Source organism: Malania oleifera, chromosome 12 (genome assembly GCF_029873635.1).
Source record: "Malania oleifera isolate guangnan ecotype guangnan chromosome 12, ASM2987363v1, whole genome shotgun sequence".
NCBI lineage: Eukaryota > Viridiplantae > Streptophyta > Magnoliopsida > Santalales > Ximeniaceae > Malania > Malania oleifera.
This window is the reverse complement of record NC_080428.1, coordinates 72,895,662-72,917,796: the sequence shown is the minus strand read 5'-3', so window position 1 is coordinate 72,917,796 and position 22,135 is coordinate 72,895,662. Positions and strand designations below refer to the sequence as shown.

The 22,135-nt window shown below is 35.0% G+C and overlaps 2 protein-coding genes across 2 annotated transcripts; one reads left to right on the top strand and one right to left on the bottom strand.

Annotated features, from left to right (window-relative positions):
• Positions 1–12,930: 12,930 nt before the first annotated feature.
• Positions 12,931–15,267, top strand: LOC131144134 (probable galacturonosyltransferase-like 9). Its single transcript, XM_058092547.1, has one exon. It carries the CDS (start codon positions 13,849–13,851, stop codon positions 15,013–15,015), a length of 1,167 nt encoding a protein of 388 aa, XP_057948530.1. The 5' UTR covers positions 12,931–13,848; the 3' UTR covers positions 15,016–15,267.
• A 4,012-nt stretch (positions 15,268–19,279) lies between these two features.
• Positions 19,280–20,488, bottom strand: LOC131144133 (germin-like protein subfamily 1 member 1). Its single transcript, XM_058092546.1, has one exon. It carries the CDS (start codon positions 20,447–20,449, stop codon positions 19,778–19,780), a length of 672 nt encoding a protein of 223 aa, XP_057948529.1. The 5' UTR covers positions 20,450–20,488; the 3' UTR covers positions 19,280–19,777.
• Positions 20,489–22,135: the final 1,647 nt, after the last annotated feature.

The window sequence follows — 22,135 nt, the reverse complement described above, 5'->3', positions numbered from 1 at the left end:
AAATGTGGACAAATATAAATAATTTTTTTTTCTAAAATATCAAAATAAATACAAAATAAAAATTAAATAAAATCCCAAAAATTACTATGAGTTATAATGAACATTCAAATGATTTCATTTTATTTTAGATTATCTTATAGTTGAACCCTTAATCTGAAGGGAATCCAAGACAGCAGACAAAATCTAGGGACTCTAAACCGAACTAAAGCTCACTCATATTACCATTAAAAAAAGGATTAGGTGTTTGCCAAACGAGACCTAAGATAAATAAATCTTATGCGGGTTAAATTAAATCAAGTGGGTGTTTAAAATTTTGATCCATCAACTGCAGTTTGATGGCTTCCACATGATTCCCACCCTCTTGCCTACATATTATACTCTCACATTTTAGTATTAAATAGGTTTTTTGTTTTTTTTATTTGGGAGTTTCGAGATTGTCAGGGACAAATTGTAAAATTTCATATTTTATTATTTTATAATATTAAATATTTTTAATTATAATTTTAAAAAATTATAGAAAAATACTTGGTATTCTCTAGCATCCTTTTATCAATATCTCGAATCTATTATAAATTATTCAACCCAATTCAATTCATAACTTTGACTTCAAATGCAATGCATTTTTTCTCTTTGCCATCGTCAAATAGTTTATACGTAGTCTATAAATTATTATACAAAAATTGATTATTTTTTTAAAAAATTTGACTATTAATCTATAAAATAAAATATTAATAACTATGGTCACGAGTTGAGTTGAAGGGGTCCATTCAAAGCTTCAAACTCATGAAGCTCTTCTCCACGACTGCGAGAGACTTCCACGCTTTCAAACGGCGACAACCGTGCCATATGACACGTGTCACCCAGCATATTCCAACAAAAACCAGTTTTGGAATATTCTCGACCCTGCGTGGACGGTAGGCTTCCGTCGCTCGCTGGCTTGCGCAGTACATCTTAGACGTCAATGCCAAATAAATTAAAAGTAAAAATAAAAAATGTATTTATATATTGTATAATGTGGAGGCGGAGAAAGTGAGGTCCACTCGGATAAAAGTTGGGGAGCACGTGATCACGTGTGAACGCGGGAACGGAGGGCGTCCAGGCGATGTGGGCCTGCCAGGCGGGCACATCGCAGTCGTCGACGCCAGCCACAGTAGAGTACAGCTGGCTGCCCACCTGTGACTCGCAAGTTGGCTGGCATCGCGGTTCACTGCCCGCGCCGTATGCCGTATGCCTCGTCTGTGCCGAGCTAGCTGTCTCTGCTGGATACTCCTTATTTGATCATTGTACTGCCTAACACATTCTAACGAGTAAATGGCACAATCGCTCGCATAGTGCCTAAACAATCTACTCTCTACTCCCTACAACAGTCATTTTCTTTAATAAGAGAAAATCTAAAAATCTTATGACATAACTTAATATTTGTCTTGATAGTTTTTGATCCACTATAGAAATATTTTTTTTATAGATCTATCATTATATCTAATGTACATCTGATCTTCACTATGTGAACTTTTAAATACAAAACCCATTGTTACAATTCATATAATGTGTTGTCAAAGAAAAAATGAAAAAAAAAAAAAAAAAAGAATACTACGAACTTCATCTAAATTATCTTCCATTTTAGATGACGTTACATTTCAAATAATGAAACTTCAATTTAAAATTTAGTTTTTACAAAATATGATATAAAAATTTATAACTCACATGTCTCATGCATGCATGAATCCTTCAATAAAAAGTACAAGTAAATAATTTAATAAATATATGAAAGAATTAAAATATTGGGACAAGTAACAATGTGAATAGAAAATTAAAAGTAGGACGGATAGGGAAAAAGAAATTCAAGTAACGAGGTTTAACATTCCTAACATAATTTTTTTAAAAATACACGTGTCAAGGGAACGAAGAGAAATAGTGATAGATATTAATAAAATTAAAAAGGAAGGAGACACATGACAACTAAAGTCGATTACTTCCTCCTTTATTTTATGATATCATTATAAATTGTGGTTGCACCTAAATTTAATTTTGAACATCATATTTTCAAACATAGAATTAGTATTTTTCTTAAACATAATTGGTATTTTGGTAATCTATCAAATCGATGCACACACGAGAAATATATGAATAATGCAAACTTAGTTATCTAATTTTAAAGAGATTTAACTGACTTTTTTTATTTTGTTTTTCAAACCTTATGAAGAGGACCTAAATAAAAGAATAAGGATATTATTTTTTAGGGATATTGCTTTTGAGTTGATAAATAACAATGAATAATCTATAAGCACTTATATCATAAAGATTTAATTAAGTTTTACTTGTGTTTGAAACTGATTATGCTTTAAAATATTTAGTCCAACCGAGTTAGTTCAAGTGGTAAGAACTACTTGTGATTTTGGTGACCCCAAGGTTACAAGTTCGATTCTCCCCTTGAGAGTTTGCCCCCATGAATTATCAGGGGTGCATTGATGGGTGGACGACTTTCTGTGACGACCTTATCAATTTTCACATTTTTATTTTTTTAAAAAATCAATATCATAATTCCCAGCTTAGCAGGTCATCATATACCTGGACCCGTGAGTATCAGGGATAAATCAGAGCACAACACGGAAACCTAAACAGTAAGAAACATATATTCACAATGTTGTAAATACAAACATCCATCATATTATTACAAATACCAGAGTCATTATACCACTGTATTTTAGTATATATATTCCAAAAGAACAAAATCTAGGAACACTTCCCACAAAAATGTAACTGACCCTACAAAACTTACCCTTCAAAAAGGGCAGGTAGACAACACTAGATTAGCAGGGCTTTTCCTGCTCTCCTATCTCGGCTCCTGAAAAGTTTATAGAATTTAGGGGTGAGATACCTCTCAGTAAGGGAAATAAACTAATACTAGTGTGTGGCAACATGAGTAAACTGTTTTATACATAACCCATACAGAACATATCCAGTAACTGTTTTGTCATATTTGGGAAAACATATACATATCAAATCAAGGCAGAACATATTGCATTTTCGTAAACATATCTCATCTCATATAGTAATAATAACATAAAAACATTCATAGTAGGTTAGCTGATTGTTGTCATGTATTACGCTTACATGACTGGGTTGTGTGGCACAAAGGCGGAACTTGACAATGGTTGGCTGACCACTGCCAAGTTAAACATACAGTCTGTAAGTCCGATGGGTTTGCCCGACCGGGTGGTCCGTACACTAGGGGCGATCACACACACTTCTTTAAAGCCACATCGACCATCCAATCTCACACCACTCCGTACAGCGATGTTAACACAAATATCATGCTCACAAAGACCATGGACACATAGCAACGATATCATGCAAGTGCTAGCCTAGACCAAGCCAACCAGGTTCTGATATCATATAACATATACTAAAACTGTGATACATAGATATCTCATATCATTTATTTTCACATTAATCATATCATTTTGCGTATAAATGTGTATCATGAAAATCATCGGCCCGTATGCCAGCAAATCATAGCACAGCCTGTACGCTGGCAAATCACATCATAGCACGGCCCGTACGCCGGCAAACATACCATTAAATCTCGGCCCATACTCTGATTTTCCATCATAAAAATCCGCATCATAATCACATTTCCTAAAAACAGTATCTTATAGTCATTTCTACTTATGCCACACTGAACAAGTTTTCCATATTCAACATACGATCATATTCAACATTATTTCCCAAATATAAATCATATATCCTATATAAATATATTTATTTTTCAGGAACCAAATGCTATATATATATACAAACATTTTCTAAAAAAAGAACTAGCTTAGTTTATCCCCTTACCTGACTACTGAGAAAGCCCCCAAAGCAATCTAGTCTAACTCCCGTAGAACTTCTTGACCAATACTGTGAAACTGAAAATTCCCAGTATTAAACTTTAGTATTTTCATGTGCACAACATTTTTTATAACTACCCTGGGGCCAAATTTGGCTTAAAAAACCTTACCTCAACTTTGGGATGATTCCCAACTTGCTTTCTCCCACGATCCGCTCCAGTAGATTTGGAGAGAACTTCCCCAGGAGCGTCGTGGTGGCTTCAAACCTTCGATCCGGCACAAATTTGGCCCAAAATCCAAGAGAGAGAAAACCGAAGAGGAGAGAGAGAGGGGCGCTGAAAATGACAAAATATCCCGATTTTCCACTAGTTATACTGCCAGATTCGTCGACAAGACACGTCACTTCGTCGACAAATCCTTCAGTAAATTCGTCGACGACTCCCTGTATTCGTCGACGAAATTCAAGCTGCCCCAGAACCTCTCTCGGTATTTTCTCATCAACGAGTCCCCTGTATTCGTCAAAGAAGCCCTGATGACCTCCCCTCAGTTATCCCTTCCAAAGTTCAAAGTTGTCGACGAACGTGAAGCGTTCGTCGACGAAGTCGACTGCTTCCTTCTGTTTTCGGTTTCCATTTCCCCTTCTCTTATTATTTAAATACCGTTTTTATTCGGGTCGTTACACTTTCACCCTCCCCCGGGGTTTGGTGTCACACCATAGTGTCTAAAGGGGCGCGATGGTGGCTGGAGTCCCCGAGTTATCAAAAAATAAATAAAAAATTAGGACATTAAGTACAGCATAGGCAGAGCACTTGAGTTGATAACATTAAAATATTTATCTCACATATTTGTGTTTTTAGACCACCAATTTCTTTTTACCTATCATCCATTATGTGGTTTTTTGATTAAAAAAAATTATCATTTGTAATTCAGTGCAATATAAAATAAGTTATTGTATACAATTTTATTGATAATATTGTCACACATTATGTCCTCGCATTTTAAAAGTTCACTTATTTGTAAGTTATGTTTGCAACAATATAATTGTTTTTTATTATAGCTTGTAAAATTATTTCACTATTATATTTTCTTAATTACTAAATAAAGCAAATGCTTATAAAATTTCTTTTATGATATCAAAGAAAATAACAATAATAATTATTAAAATAATTATTTTTAATAAAATATAAATTTTAATATTCATGTGAACTTGCACTACTAATATCTCATTTGAAATTGTTATTATTGCTAATAATAGTTAAATAATTAAGCAAATGAGTTGTGCTTTTAAACATGAATATTGTTAACAAAGAAGGTTGAAACACGATGTAACGACCTGCTTAGTTAAATGGGTTTTTTTTTTTTTTTTTTCCATACTATAATATTTTACATGCTCTGATACTATACTGAGGAAAAACCCAATCACAAACATAAGCAGCGAAAAGCATAAATTGAATAAACATGTCCATATCATACAATATCAATACTAGAGTGCTATCATATTTTTTCCCAAAATATACACATATATCTGTTCTCTCAAAAATTCCCTCAACTATACTGAGATGTACAAAAACACTCCCAAAAACATACCCACTCTCTGGCAGGGCACTACTGAAGCCCTTCTATTTGCGAGCCTGGTCTGCTCGCCTACCTGGATCACCTGAAAAATATATCAACACTGGGATGAGCCAACGCTCAGTAAGGAGAAATATGCTATTGCTAGTGTGTGGCAAATGAGTTACTATATATATATATATATCATGAAATCTATTTTCATATACACATGAATAACTGAGTACAAAAGTACAGTACAAATTATAGAATACACCACCCATTTTTCCTATTGCTTAACATGACAGTATTATGGTTATAATTCAAATACTTCTAGTGTACATAAGTATAGTCCCTGTTACTGTAAATTCGTACGTATGTAATAGTAACTGAAACTGTTTCCTGTGGCTATCTGTGTCATGACTTGCCCCCCTCATGATAGGGTTGTGCGGCCCGTAGGCTGGATTTACCTTGGCTAGCCAACCAGTAATAAATCACTGAACTTCGTCAGTCGACCTGCCCACCTCAACCCATATCTAGATGGGGAGCCTAACCTCTTCAAGGGGCTAGGTGGTCGACCTTATCACGTATTATCTGAATAGGTGGTTGCACTAAATAAGTAACATAGTATTTGAAACAACGGTACCGTGCTCTGTAGTTGGAAGTCCAACAGGGTCTGATATCATATAATATATTTCTATATATATATACAATAAACATTCCTACGCAGCGGAAACACAATTCATAAAACCATTTATGCATAAACTGTACAATACCAAAATCCAGAATATACAGATCATACAAAAATATCCCTCCAGTGTCATCTACTTAAAAGATATACAGTTCTGACAAAAACTCACCCTATAACTAGGGTGGTCTAACTACTTCCTATCAGCGAGCCTGATATGCTTGCCTAGCTGGCTTACCTGAAAAATGGTAAAATAATGGGGTGAGTCGATGTTCAGTAAGTGGAAATATGCTATTACTAGTGTGTGGCAACTAAGTTAAGGATACTTTTAAAAATAATAACTGAACTGTAATGTAATAAATCATTTGTAAAACATATCTTTCTTTCACAATTTAAAACATATTGTATCGTCTGTTTTTCTACTTTTCATACTGGTAAAACATACTATACTCATCATATACTGTAAAATTGTAAACATATATATATATATATATATATATATATATATATATATAAAACTGTACTTTTATCCCTGGGACTCTGTACGTCATGATTTGACCCCTCATGACAGGGTTGTGCGGCCCGTAGGCGGGACTCTATCTGGTCGGCCCTCTAGATAAGTCATCATACTCTACACTACCTTAGCCCGACCAAACTGCATCCTCTCCTAAGCTCAGGACTGGCTACTACCTCGTTAAATCGGCTCCCTTAACCCAGTGTACTGGGGAGCTGCATACTCTCCGAGCACGGCTGACGGTACCCACATAACATCTGAGATATGTGGTTGCACTCTATCTGTATTTAACAACAGTACCGTGCTCTGTAATCTGTATCTGTTTGTGTATCTTTCCTCAGGGATTTGATACTATATACATATATAAATATTTACTCTTTTACTGTTTTTATCATGTTTCCAAAATTACCGTAACACTATCTTTCTGTACTATATATATATATATATACTGTAAAACTGTATACTGCATCTGTAGCATCTTGATGCTACCTTTGTATCTCTGTCTGTATATTACGGTAATAGGAAACATGACATACTAAATTCTGTATAAAGCTGTGGTATAAATACATATCTGAATAATACTGTATACATGTATATGTATATATATATATATATATATATATGTGTGTGTGTGTGTGTGTGTGTGTGTGTGTGTGTGTGTGTATCTCTGTTTCAAGAAACTATTCTTATAAAACTGTAAATGCATGTACATTCTCTATATAATCTCTGTGAATATATATATATATATATATATATATATATATTTACTTCTGTATATTCTGTATAATTTCGTATATTGAGAAAAACTATATAAACTGTACGTACTGTCTACTTCCATGCATTCCGTATAGTATGATATATATATATATATATATATATATATATATTATTAAAGCTATATAAATTGCTTCATCTCATGAAAATCACTTAGGTCACACAATCATTTAAACTCATATTCTAAAACAAATACTGTTTCAAATTCATATTCTGAGAATTCTGTATAGTAAAATGGTGGAGTTATGCATCTATAAAATCTCTAATATCGTTACAAAAACTCCTAGCATAGCATATTTCCCTTACCTCAACTTTGAAAAGCCCTTATAAAAATCTGGCTCTATACCCGTAGGATTCCTTACTCAACATCCTGAAAACATAATGTCCCAGAACAAAACATCAGTATTTCTTAGTCTATATCATTTCCTATAACTGTCAAAAAGTCAAAAACTCAATAAAAGACCTTACCCTGAATTCGGGATGAAATCCAACTTCGTTTTCTCGACGATCCGCTCTGGCAAACTTGTAGAAAATTCCACCAGGAGCGTCGTGGTAGCTTCGGATCATCGATCCCGCAACTGGTGGGGTCGGAATCGAAGAGAGAAGGGAGACGTAGAGAGAGAGAGAGAGGAGAGAGAGAGCTCGGTGAAAAATGATAAAAATCCCGAATTTCTACTATTTATAGGGCTAGGTTCGTCGACGAGACATGTCACCTCGTCGACGAGACCTTCACAAAATTCGTCGACGAGACCTTGTGTTCGTCGATGAAATTTAAAGCAACCTAAACTGTCTCTCAGTATTTTCTCGTCGACGAAGCCCTTTGTTCATCGATGAAATTCTGAAGACCTTCATTGACGAGACTCTGTGTTCGTCGACGAAGTTTGGCAATTTTCTGAAATTATGATTATTTAATATTATCTCCAAAATGCAATGTCTGCGTTCGTCGACAAAGTCTACGACCTCCTTTTGTTTCCGTATCTGTTTTCTCTCCCTCTTATTATTAAAATGTTATTATTCTTCGGGTCACTACAATATATCTATATGATTTGTCATGATTCTGAAGTACTGAAATAATCATGATGTTGTATAAACTGTAACTGTAATTTATACATAATACTGAGAACTGAATAATCATAATACTGAAACTGCATGATCATAATACTGAAATTTGTGTAATCATGGTATTGAGATCCGTATAATCATGATATTAAAATCCATAAAATCATGGTACTGAGATTCGCATAATCATAATACTGAAATTCATAAAATCATGAAACTAAATTCGTAAAACATATCCCTGTACCATATACATATTCACAAGTCACACCATACTAAATACATAATTTTCGTAATTTAATAAATTGTATCATATTTTAAGAAATGCCTAGCATAGCATATTTCTCTTACCTGACTACTGGAAAACCCCTAAGGAATACAAGCCTAACATGCGCAGGGCCTCCTATAAAACACCCTGAAACTAACATATGCCAGAACAAAATATCAGTATTTTTCTGTCTATATCATTTCCTATAACTACCAGAAAGCCAAAAACTAGCTAAAAGGCTTTACCCTGAATTTGGGATGAAATCCAACTCTATTTTCTCGATGATCTGCTCTGGTAGATGTGCAGAGAACTCCGCCAGGAGTGTCATGGTAGCTTCAGATCGTCGATTCGGTGACTGATGGGACCGAAATCGAAGAGAGAAGGGAGAGGGAGAGAGAGAGGCGCAGTGAAAATGACAAAATATCCAGGTTTCCCTCCTTTTATACTGCCAGATTCGTCGACGAGACACGTCACCTCGTCGACGAGTCTTTCATAAAATTCGTTGACGAAGCCCTGTGTTCGTCGACGAAATTCAGAGCTGCCGGAAACCTCTCTTGGTATTTTCTCGTCGACGAAGCCCTGTATTTGTCGACGAAATTCTGAAGACCTTTGTCGACAAGACCCTGTGTTCGTCGACGAAGCTGGGCAATTTGCTGAAATTATTTTTATTCTCCAAATGCAATGTCGTCAACGAAGTCTACAGCCTCCTTCTGTTTCGGTTTTTATTTTCTCTCCCTCTTTGTTTAAATTCCATTATTTTTCGGGTTACGACACATGAACTATTTTTTTTTTTTTTTAAATAGTGGTAACAATTTAAGGAGCTTCTTACAATAAAAATAATTTCTTCTCTTTGATATTTTTTTTTTATCATTTCATCTTTAGTGTCCCTTTCTTGTTAATAAACTAATAAAAATTTTAAAATTATTAAAATCTATTCAAATTATCAAGAACAATGTTTGTATATGAATATACACAAAAATTAAGAAAATTGAACATAGATAACACAAGTCAAATACAATAACTCTGAGTTTGTGACATGAAATTTGAATTTTGAATTCGATTTTGTCTAAATTTTGATAAAACAATATGTAAATTTTTATTTTATTTTTCAAATCCAAATACTGAAATTTATACTACCAAATATTATCCACTAGTTCACATCTACTTTAAATTTAATCAATCTAGCAAAACGTTTAACATAACATAGCATTTAATATTATGGAAGAACAAAAACTGCAAGAAAATAAGTATCACTCTTTAAAAAAAAAATGATTTTGCATCATTTAGCATGCTATCTTTCTTCAACAATAAAGATTACATTTTCTTTTCTTTTGATTTAATTGGGAAGCATTAGTTTTCAACTACACAAATAATTTATTTCTTTTTCTACCAAATCTCTTCACATTTTACTTTTAATTTTGACTTAAAAGGCATATAAATTAAAACTATATAATCAAAGCTTTGATAGGTTGCTCGTAAAATATAATTAGTATTACTAAATCTTAGAATATGTGAGTATTGAAACCCAATAATTAGTCTCTGTGAGGGTTTTGTGATATTGTGAACTCCCGAGACACTGTGTATGTAAGTTATTCTTTTTGCCATAAGTGAGGGTATGTTACATATTTAGGACGGGGCTGTTATGTGGGTGGCCGCCGGCTCTTTCTAGAGTCCAGTATATGTTTTGGTATATGGATGAGTTATCTAGCAAGAGATTATAAATTATGAAGACGAAATTTTTGTGAGGGGAGGTTGTAAGAACCCTATTCGAGAATTTTGAATTAAATAAATAAGAAAAGGGAAGGAAATTTAAAAAGGGAAAATCAGCTGGGCTTGTCGACGAGGCTCCTTCTCTCGTCGACGAAGTCCCTTTGACAGCTCGGTGACGAAATTCAGAGGTTCGTCGACGAGAGGATGTTGATATATTTTGGGAATTCTGAAATCTCAAACTCGTCGACGAGTCCACTTCGTCATCGACAAACTCCCTTCTTATGCTCGTCGACGAGGACGCCGTCTCATTGATGAGGTTAGTCGAGTCAAAGGAGTTATAAATATCTATTTATTTCTTCATTGTTAAGTAAACTAAAATCCTCTCTCTCTCTCTCTAGGGTTTCCAGCCGTTTGTTACCTAAATCAACGATTCGACGTTACTACGTGGATAAGGAGAGGAATCTTTACGTTTATAGCAGATCGAAATTTCGTTTTGAGGATTTTTGGATATTATCCCAAAATTGAGGCTTCTGATTTCGTTTTTGATTCGGTAGATATGTAGTAGATAGAATTATATTGAAGTATCATTCTTCAATTTTTAGGTTTTGGGGGTCCCGTGTCGTTTATATCAATTGTTTTTATAATCTGAATCGGTAAAACCGTAATTTACGATTCTATGGATGTTTGGTTACTTATTTGGAAAAATTTATTGGGTGAAATTACGGGATTTTCGGTTTATAGTTTTTGGAAAAAATTGGGGTTTTGGGTATCATCTCCGTTTTTGTTGGAAAACTTTATATTGGTATAAATTGTGATATAGAAATGACCGTATCTTTGATTGTTTTAAATTGTATTTCTGAAATACCTAAGACGTGATTGTGTGTTTACCCAAATAAGTATGGAATGAGATAATGAATTTGAGTGATGTATTTTGTGGAAAAGCGTGTCGGTTAACTATAGTAGGCTGTATGTATTTGAAATGATATCTAGGGACGTGAGTTCCAAAATATTTCAGGTTTTGTGAAAATGCTAAGTCAGGATAATACCGTCGTGTATATATCAAAGCGGGTCGAATTAAAATGCCGTATGCTGAGATATTGAATCGAGTCAGAATAAAATCGTAAGCTTTGATGTTCGACTTTATTGAAGAGTGCGCAATACCACTAGATCGACTAGTTTTTACCAAAGGGTGTGAAAACACCAGATTTGCACCTGTTCAACGTTGTGGGAGCTTATGCTATGCTAGGTTATCGAGGACACCGACTTTTGCCGAAAGGTGTGAAATACCACCAGACAGTCTGACTTTTGCCGAAAGGTTTGAAATACCACTAGAAAGTCCGGCTTAAGACGAAGGGCGTGACAACACTAGATCGTATTGCTTTGTATCGTATGTATACTGAAACTATATTTGTGAAAATACTGGTATTGTGAGATGTATGTATGTTTGCTATTGAAATAACACTCACGTATCCACACACTAATTTAACATGTTTCTCCTTTATTGAGAGGTGTCTTACCCCTATCATACAAATATTTTTCAGGTCTTTCGACTATCCGACACTAGCGTCCTACGTTTCAGAAGCGTGGTGGTTGGTTAACTGTATAGAAGTACTTGTGTAAGTATTGATCCTTGGCGGGGTTGTCATTTTGGGCTATGTAGACACCCGCGGTATGTGTGTATTTTGGGGAACTAGATCCTATTTTGTATAGACTCTGGTATGGTTTTATGAATGGATTAGGTTGAATTTTTCGTTGCATATATATTGTTTTTGTGATAATGGATAGGGTATACGTGAACCCTATGGGGTTGGACCCTTATATTGCGTAGTATCATGGATGTTATATGATATAGGAACATGTTAGGTTACTAAATCACACCCTAGGGTCAATTTTTTGATTCGGGGCTCGACATAGAATGAGCGCTTATTACCTTCTATTTTAAAGTTCAACAAACTTGCAATACTAAAATAAAAAAAAAACCTTTCCTATATACTCATTTCCTATCAATTTGAAAATGCTTAACATTACGGGTTCATATGCTAAAAGAAGAGAGGAATATCCTAAAGGGCCTCGTCTGTGTGATTATAAACTTTAAATTTTATATATATGTGATATTTTCTTATCAAATTTTCTTGCCTAAGACTTTCATAGAAAATAATTTTATTTGTACCAAGCAATTATGCTAGTGAAAAGGGTCTCATCCATTATTGTTTTCTAATTTTTATATTTCTTTTCTATCTTTTCAAAAAGTAATAAAAAGGAAAGTCATCATTATTTAACCTAATTAATGGAAGGAATCATTAACCAAATCACAATTTCGAAAATCTCGTTCATGAACTTCAAATTTCGATTCTAACTCTTCAAATTTTAATATCCCTCATAAATTCATAAACTTATTTTTTCGAAATCTCCAACTTTTAATGAGTTCATCAAAGTACAACAATTTCAAAAGTTCCCTCAAATGGTTCAAAAAAGGTAAAAAGGGAAAGTAGGTGAGAAAAAATCTATATTTACCATAATTGTGAGTTAATAAAAAATTAATTAAGGTATTAAATTAATCATTGATATAATCCACAAATCCCGCTAATTAAATATGGAATTTACAACTCTCATGAACACGCCCAAAATAAACAGTAAATGATAAATAATAAATAATAAATAACAAATAATTAGTAATACGGCGCGTATTTCAAAAGTTTCCACAGGCCAAAGCAACCCCGCTGTCCAAACTAATCCCTCACGCTTTCGAAATACGCTTTTGAAATGCGCGTGACTTCCACGCTTCCCCTATCATTACAGCGCAACGAACCTTCCAGGCGTCTTCACCGCTGTATAAAATCCGGCGAGCGCTATTGCCACTCAGAAATGCAAAGGCAGAGAGAGAGATAGAGAGAGAATAGTAACATAGCCAATCAAACCTCTCTCTCTCTCTCACACCTCTCTTTTTCCCTCTATTTTCTCTCTCTTCGAGGCGTTGTCCCGGACCCCCACGAGTACGCTTCATGACTTTAAGATAGAAATGAAAGCTAGCCAGCATGAATTCGGGTCAGATTATTAAACAAAATTAGGCCCAACAAGAGAGAGAGAGAATAGTAACATAGCCAGTCAAATCTCTCTCTCTACCCTCTCTTTTTCCCTCTATTTTCTCTCTCTTCCAGTCGGTATGGGGAAACCGCGTCATGCTTGAAAACGCGGCTATTGTATAAGAGAAATCAATCGAGTTCGGAATTCTTTTTCTTCTCCTCATCTACAAATTCCCCGCAAATCCGTTCAGGCATTTGGCCTCCTATTGAGTTGTGTTTCCTTCTCAGGAAGCATCTTTCTTCTTTCTTGATTCTTCGATTTCAGTTCGTTATATAAAAGCGACGGCGTCTTCCCCAACCCAACTGCTGTTGTATTGTTATACTTTCCAGAGCAAAAATTCGTTTGGGCTTTTCTGATTTGAAGTAAACCCAGAATGGTTCGTTTTCGATTAGACGTTCCTGTATTGTTACTTCTTTCGTATCTTGCTTTTTCCCCTTTTTGTCTTGGGATTCGTTCTTACCGGAACAGATTGGCCGTCGTCGGGGAAGGAAATGATGTTGGGTACGACGGTTTGTTCCAAATTGCGGAGGCGCCGGAGTATCGCAACGGAGAAGAGTGTCCGGCGCCGGCCAACAGGGACGTCGTGTCGTCCTGTGACCCGTCGCTTGTTCACGTTGCGATGACTCTCGACTCAGAGTACATCAGAGGGTCCATGGCAGCCGTACACTCCGTTCTCCGGCACGCATCTTGTCCCGAGCACGTTTTCTTCCATTTCATTGCGGCCGAGTTCGACCCGGCGAGCCCCCGCATCCTCGCCCAACTTGTCCGATCCACCTTCCCGTCGCTGAACTTCAAGGTCTATATCTTCCGAGAAGACGCCGTTATCAATCTGATCTCGTCTTCAATTCGTCAAGCCCTTGAGAACCCATTGAACTACGCCCGAAATTACTTGGGTGATCTGCTCGATTCTTGCGTTGACCGCGTAATCTACCTGGACTCTGATCTGGTCGTCGTCGACGACATTCGCAAGCTCTGGAGCATCTCTCTCGCCGGATCAAAAGTCATCGGCGCACCGGAGTACTGTCACGCCAATTTCAAGGCCTACTTCACGGATACATTCTGGTCCGACCCAGTTCTGTCCAGGGTGTTCGCGTCGAGGCGCCCCTGCTATTTCAACACCGGCGTGATGGTGATGGATTTGGTGAAATGGAGAGAAGGAAATTACAGAAAGAAAATCGAGAGGTGGATGGAGTTGCAGAAGAAGAAGAGGATTTACGAACTGGGTTCCCTCCCTCCTTTCCTCCTCGTCTTCAGTGGGAACGTTGAAGCCATTGATCACCGGTGGAACCAGCACGGACTTGGCGGCGACAACGTGAGCGGGAGTTGCCGGCCGTTGCACCCTGGGCCGGTGAGTTTGCTGCACTGGAGCGGGAAGGGGAAGCCATGGGCTCGCCTTGACGCGAAGAAGCCCTGCGAAATCGACCGCCTATGGGAGCCTTACGATCTCTACAGGCCTCAGCAGCAGCAGCAAGGGAGAGCTAGGCATCATCAACAACTGCCATTTTCATCTTCTTCTCCATCATTGATTGGGTACCTTTAGAGTGATGATTCTTCATATTACAATTTTTTTTTTTTTTTGAAATTTTGGAAATTCTTTCATGCCTGTGTACAGATTGATTCAAGGGTGGTGATATGGGGAGCATTGATGCATTTTGGGGACGGTTCATTAAATTTCTTCTATTGTTTGATTATGTTGTAATTTTTCGGTTAATTGATGGGAGAGTGGATTGTGTTTGTATGATGTTCCGGAACACATCCAATTTTGGTTGGGGATGGATTGATATTCGATTCATTGTGTGTGTATAATGAATGCTATGTGCCGCCATGGATGGATTCATGCTCTTGCTCACTGTCGTAATTTAGAGCAGTTCAATGTTTTGACAATTCACCCTTTTTAGCAGTTCCCTCACGGGCCTCACTGTCCACTCCCAACCGCCCACGCTTTCTCTCCCCGCCAAACATAATTAATATTTAATAATAAATAAACATGTAATTTATTATTTTGCGCCGTCTAAATTTCGCAAGAGCTTTTTATCTGATTTCATTATATTTTATGTTGTTTGTAACAGTAGCTGCCCACCTATTGCCTTTTGGTGGAAATGGCGATTGCCTTATTTACTATTGGATTAGTGATTGACCCAAAAAAAGAAGAGGAGGGTAATGAAAACCGGTTGGTGGGTTTGTGAAGTTGTAGTGGCCATTACCCATGTCTCGGTTTGTCCTTTCCTTTTGTTGTTCTCCAGCAAAAGTACATGTTTTTTTAATTATGCTCAAAATTCAAACAATGGAAGTATCATGCTTTAATTTTTCCTAAGGAGCAAAAAGTACTTCTTTTTTCTTACAAAATTACTTTTTAATAATTTTTATAATCAATAAAATAAATTGACGGAAAATTATTCAGATAGCCGACTCACCTAATGGGACTAAGACTTGGTTTTATTGTTGTTGTTGTTGTAATAGGTAGTCAAAGTAGTGTTCAATCATAAATTACAAAAACATATAAGGCATGTTTGGAACTTGGACAATACAAGGAAATGGAAAAGGAAAGAAAAACCATATGGAAATTTATTTTTTCATATTTGATTAGTGAGGAAAATAAATTATGTAACAAATCGATAAATAGAATTTTAATTTTATACATTAATAACACTTTGCTTTTCTTAATTTTCAATCATATTATTACATAATTTCATTTTGAACTATTTAATGTAGAGAGAAAATACGATAAAAAATGCATTTCTTTCGTGTTTTCCTTTCTTTTCTTTTACTCAAACAAAATCTTTGATCCAAACAAGGTCATAGAGTAACTGAAATTATTTTCTTTTGAGATTAAATTAAAAATAAATAAAAAATTATAAAATTTTAAAAATCACACATCTTATTTAGACTTCAACAAAATAATTTTGTCCTTTATGTTTTAATTAAATTAAAAAATAATTCCTCCCATGTCCTAAAACAAAAAAGTCATTCTTCCATTCTTGCACTCTTGTGTTTGGCAATCTAATTGCTCACATGGTCTTTCATCTTCCTTTGGTCTTTATGCTCTAGCTTCGTCTTCCTCTCCCCATTATGCTTTTTACTTTGTCTACCTTTCATGATTGCTCTACCCCTACCCGCATGCAGTTCCAACACTTGTAACTGCTCGCAAGACCTACAGTCTTCCTATAGGTGTCATATTCCCGTAAATTTCCTACATCAAGGATTCTCTAGACAACAAAACACATACCAAGTTAGCCTAATTTTTAAGTTTCAATTTTATAATTCCCTATAACCTCCTGTATGGATTTATGTAGAAAATATATTTATAGAAACCATACGTGAATACTAAAGACATGAAAATGCACATTGTTATTTTGTACAATATAATTTCCAAAATATGAATACTAACTTTTTATTAGAGCATATTATATTTCCATTGAGAAAAATTCGAGATTATTTTATCTATAATGTTTATCATATTTGGGAATGAAGAAATGTGTGTACAGTGTTTGATAAAATGCTTGTGAGAGATGGTATGGTATGAATGATTGCAGGTTTGAGAAATTCTTGAATTTAAAACACAACAAAGCCAAGTACCTTAACAATTGGTACTTGGTTATATCCATCAAATTATAGTGGTTGCTAGTTTCTTTTTCTATTTGGACTACCTATAGTTTTCTCTAAAATTTATATGAAAATTATGGTGTTTCATTGTTTTTAGGAATATGTGGTGAAAACTTTTGTAATCTTGTCATTTTGCTATAAAAATTAGTTTTCTTACAAATTTGGGGAATTCATTCGTAGTTTAATTCATTTAAGTCTAAAGAATTCGTAAGTTCTTCATAGTTGTATTTGTGTGTGTGAAAGGATTTTCATAATTTCATCAATTATTCTTGGTATTCAATGGAAGGAGTTTTTCATGTTCTTTTAGTAATTTGGATTGTGTTCTGCTATCACATTTTCTTAGTAATTTTCGGAAGTTGTTGCCGTAGGACAAGTGAAAATGGTGGAATAAAGTGAATTACTTGTCAATTTAAACTTTATTTAAAGGTTGAATGATAAGAATATGTAAATAATACTTTCCCAATTTATATAAAATTGTCTTTATTTATTTATTACCTTTTCATTTCCTTAACTTCAAATGGTGATATTAAAGTTGACCCACATTACTACTCTCTTCTAGCAAAAAAAATTGACTTTTTTTTAAGTTTATTCTCTCATCCTAAAAATAATTTGTTACCATGTGATTTTTCTATCTTCTTATTATGGGTTATGTTTTTTGAAGATCAAATTTTCCAAAAATAAACTTGAAACTATTCTACTTAAAAACGTCCGTTTGCCACTAGTTATCTTGCTAAGTTAATTATATCACTAGATAATGAGGTTCATAGTACTATCATGTTTATTTATTTGCAATGTGCCTTTTCAGCTTGTATCCTTTTTTTTTTTTTTTTTTCAAATTTTGTAGGGCAACTAGAAACCACTATCATAAATAAATTGAGTTATATTGGTAGTTTCTTTTGAATAATTTTTCCTTATACTGTTTTGAACTTATTAAAGCATTATTTGTTAGATTAATATAACATACTAATTTTATTAACTAATTACTCATTTGCAAAGTCTTTATCTCTATGGAGAGCTTCCATGGAGTTCACAATTAACTTTCAAAAGAATTTTTTTTTATTACCATTTGTATATTTATATCCTCTTTACCATATAAAAGATCATTTCAAGCATTAATAGGATACATTGCAGAGTTTTAAAGAAGTTAAATTTTTAATCTTGTAGAGCATAGCGAGGATAATGAAGATCATTTCTTATCTCAACTTGAGCAGCTCCTTGCCAGATTTATGGAAGAGAAAATTTTTAAATTAACTTTGTTTGAGAATTCACAACTAAAGAAGAGTGACTTCAATCCTACCAGAAATTATTGAAATATTATACCTAAACCCATGATTTTAGCTTTTCCAAAGTATTCAATCTATTGCGAGCTGCAAGCACCAAGCAGTTTAATTAATTTAATTATTTAGTATTTATTTTATTTATTTATGCCCTTATTTGACATTATAATTCTATACATAGACTTAAATTGGAATCATTTTTTTTTTAAGTCATATGAGGATAAAACTTCCCTATACGTTTCTAGGGGAGTATTGCTCATCTATCCCAATGAGTTGTCTATCGAATTGTTGCAATTGATGTTCAATCTCGAATCTAAACCAGACCATTTTGTACTAGCTCATCTTTGGATTTTTTATTTTAGTGTAATTCCAAGTTAAATTAAAAGTAAATTTTTCTTTGAAAAAATTATGCCAAAAAATAGCAACTTCTTTATCAAGGTTTGGGGTGTAGGAAATCATATTTTCTTGAAACTTTCAACCTTGTTTGAAGGTCTTCTTGGCCATTTACGTCTACAATTGATTATAATATCACAACCTATGATATCAAGCTGAATTCCAAGCTCAAAAAAAAAAAAGACAATTTTTATTTGTAACAATTTTTTTGGATAACTAATAGTCAAGTTTTTTAGAGTGTTATAAAAGGTAAAGATGTCGATAAAATATTTTGATTTAACTAGAAAATGTGAAAATAAGTCTAACTAAAATGATGAATCAAATTATAATTATATGTGAATTGAAAGTTAAAATTGTAGATTAAAATGTATGGTTGACGCGAAAAAAAGGTTAAAATCTATAGGACTTAAATGGGATCATAATGATATATTGGCTCTCTTGCTAAACAAAGTAATGCTACAAAGGCGCCAAATATATTTTCTAGTTGCGAAAAAAAAAAAAAAAAACAAGTCGTTTTATAGGTGAGAAAGATTTTTTAATAAATATCAATGTAATCATTGGCAAATAAATTTTTTATTCTTGTTTTTTTTTTTTAATTACATAAGAACTTCAACCACCAATGAGCCCTTCAAACCCCTAGTGAGGTAGCAAACCTACGGATCAGCGTCCTTCGCCCACAGGTCTTGCTGATCAGGGTAAAGTCCGAATGCGAATATGGTTTTTGTGCATCAGTTGAACGTTCGACTTACCCGATCCCCGAGACACATCTCAATTATATGATAAAGGAAAATTTTGAAATTGGATATCAAAACAAACTTGCACTTATTCTCCCCTCCTGCACACATAAAGTGTGTGTGTCTATATATACATACATATATATATATATATATATATATATAAATTTTATTATTATTTGTTTGCTCCTATTTGCTTTGAAATTTGGTATTAACAATTAATTTTGTATTTATATATTAAGGCACATAATTATATACACAATTTTTTCACCTCAAAATATTCAAATTACCACAATTACCCTCCAAGGTTCCTGCGGATCCTGCTCACATCTTGGCCGCCGATTTGAAACGTCGCCTTCAGCACCTCATCGGGGATCTCTGGCCTCGTCACGAACGACGAAGTCGACACCCCTTCCCTCCCCGGATTCTGGCTGTTCAGCCCCGCAAGCGCCACCACCGGCGAGTTCTTCTCCCCAACGTTGAACATAAAATGGACCAACCCTTTTGGAAACACAAACGCGTCCCCGGGTCGGAGCCTCTGCGAGAACATCACGTTGGAGGTGTCCACGAACCCGACCAGAAGATACCCGCTGAGGAGGATCACCACCTCGGAGGCCCGCGGGTGCCAGTGGAGCGGTACCGACCCGCCAGGCGCGATATCTAACCGGGCCATGGTCAGGCCCATGGTGTTCAGCCCCGGCATGTGTCGGATGTTGACGACCGTGATATTCAGCCCGAATGGGTTGCCACTTGTGTTGCCGGGTTTGGACAGGACCGACGTGGCGAAATGGGAAGCGGCTACCCGCTCCGGGTCGATGCAGGGAGCACCGTTGATGAAGAAAGGTGGCGGGGTTTTTAGATCCGCGACGCAGTAGTCTTGAAGCGGGTCCGGGTCGGGTCTTCCGGGGCCCAATAGAAGGAGCAGGGTGAGGAGGAAGAAGGAGGAGGCAGTGGGCCGGGTTTTCATCTCGGGCCTAGTTTTGGACCAGAGGAGGAGACTTGGGCTAGGGCCTTTTGGGGGTTAAAGGAAAGAGGAGTTCCTGCGCTGCGTATATACATATGGGGCTGGAGATGGAGTAGCTTTAGAGCAAAAGTGGAGGAAGAAACAAGGCAAGCTAAGAAATGTGATCCTTGATTACATGTCGTATTTTGATTGGCCGCAAAAGGGATTTTTTGCACACTGCCAATGATTGGGCTTCACTAATCTTTAAGCATTCCCAAGAGTAAATTGTAGTCGTCAAATCTCTTTCATACGCACATTGCTAGGTATGTTCTTTCTACCACGAATGCGTTTTTGATGGCTAGGTTTATGAAGTTTTTGCTTCATTTTAATAAAAATTATAATAAATTTTAGTTCTCCCTTAAGTATTACGCTGGTAAATTACCAAAAGTGCATCAATGAGAGAATAACTTTCACCTCTCGGGTTTGGTGTCATATCATAGTGTCTAATGTAACGCGATTGTAGTTGGCGTCCTCGAATTATCAAAAAAATAAATAAATGGAAAAATGTATTATAATAAACGAGACATGAGTGTAGTAAGTTTTTCCAAAACTTAGATGCAAAAAAAACAAATATATAAAATTAGCGTCACATGTCAGATTTGTCTTATGTTTCTGGATTAGTATATAGTATTGATTCATTTAATTTAAACATGAAGTCAATTGAGTTGTTTTGGAGAAGACATCTTTAGAATTTGAGATTTGTATTGAACACTTAGGCTTGGGCCATAAAAAAAAAAAGTGTAAAAGTTATACAAATGAAAGGTGGCTGACTACAATTATTTAGTTTAAGACCAATGAATTTTCAACACAACCAAAACAACTTAAGTATCATCTTCAATGTACAAAAATAAAACTCAAAGAGCATAATTTCCGTGTTTATAATCAATTGCTTAACAATTTCTTATAGCACCTCCATGTTGTAATTGTTTTCACATACACAATCATAAAGAAAAAGAGGAGTCACTTCGCTAACAGAAAGTCTAGTAATGCTTGTACCTTTGTCAGTGAGCTATGCTTGTAGGAGAAATTCTTAACCTATAGACTACTAAATCAGTCACTATGAGGAGGCATATGACTAAAATTAAGAAGATGAGTTCTTAAAATTGTTAAAAACATGAGACTTATACTTAATATTTACTCAATGTTTAACATAATTTATATACTTAATGTTTGATATGTAAGATTAGAAAAAAATACAATGAAATTGATTTTTATTTCACTTGTTTTCAGCATATCAAACAAGTTATTACATCGTGTTTCGTTTGCAGATTGTAATTTGTAAGAATGAAATTGATTTTGAATGAAGAACATGAAAAACAAGAAAGAGTGATAAATTCAATTTCATTATGTTTGACTCCATTTTATGCTTATGTAACATTTCTTAAATGCTCCAAGTTATATGATTGTAAACTATGATTTACAACTAGGAAAGACTAACTTACATAACTCGAGCCTTATGGAGATGGCGAGTGTCAAATCATTTGTGTAGAGATATAAAAGCAAAGATAGGTGTGTCCACTAGGAAACAAGTATATTGAACATGACCATGTTAACCTTTCGTTTGCAAGCATATATTTTGATATTTGAATTTGTATAAATTTTGACAAGACTCAATATAAAATTGTATTAAATTTCTTCCAAATTCATTCG

Bases quoted from the DNA above. Each gene is read 5' to 3' on its own strand.
- LOC131144133 (XM_058092546.1), bottom strand. From the start codon at position 20,449: ATGAAAACCCGGCCCACTGCCTCCTCCTTCTTCCTCCTCACCCTGCTC.
- LOC131144134 (XM_058092547.1), top strand. From the start codon at position 13,849: ATGGTTCGTTTTCGATTAGACGTTCCTGTATTGTTACTTCTTTCGTAT.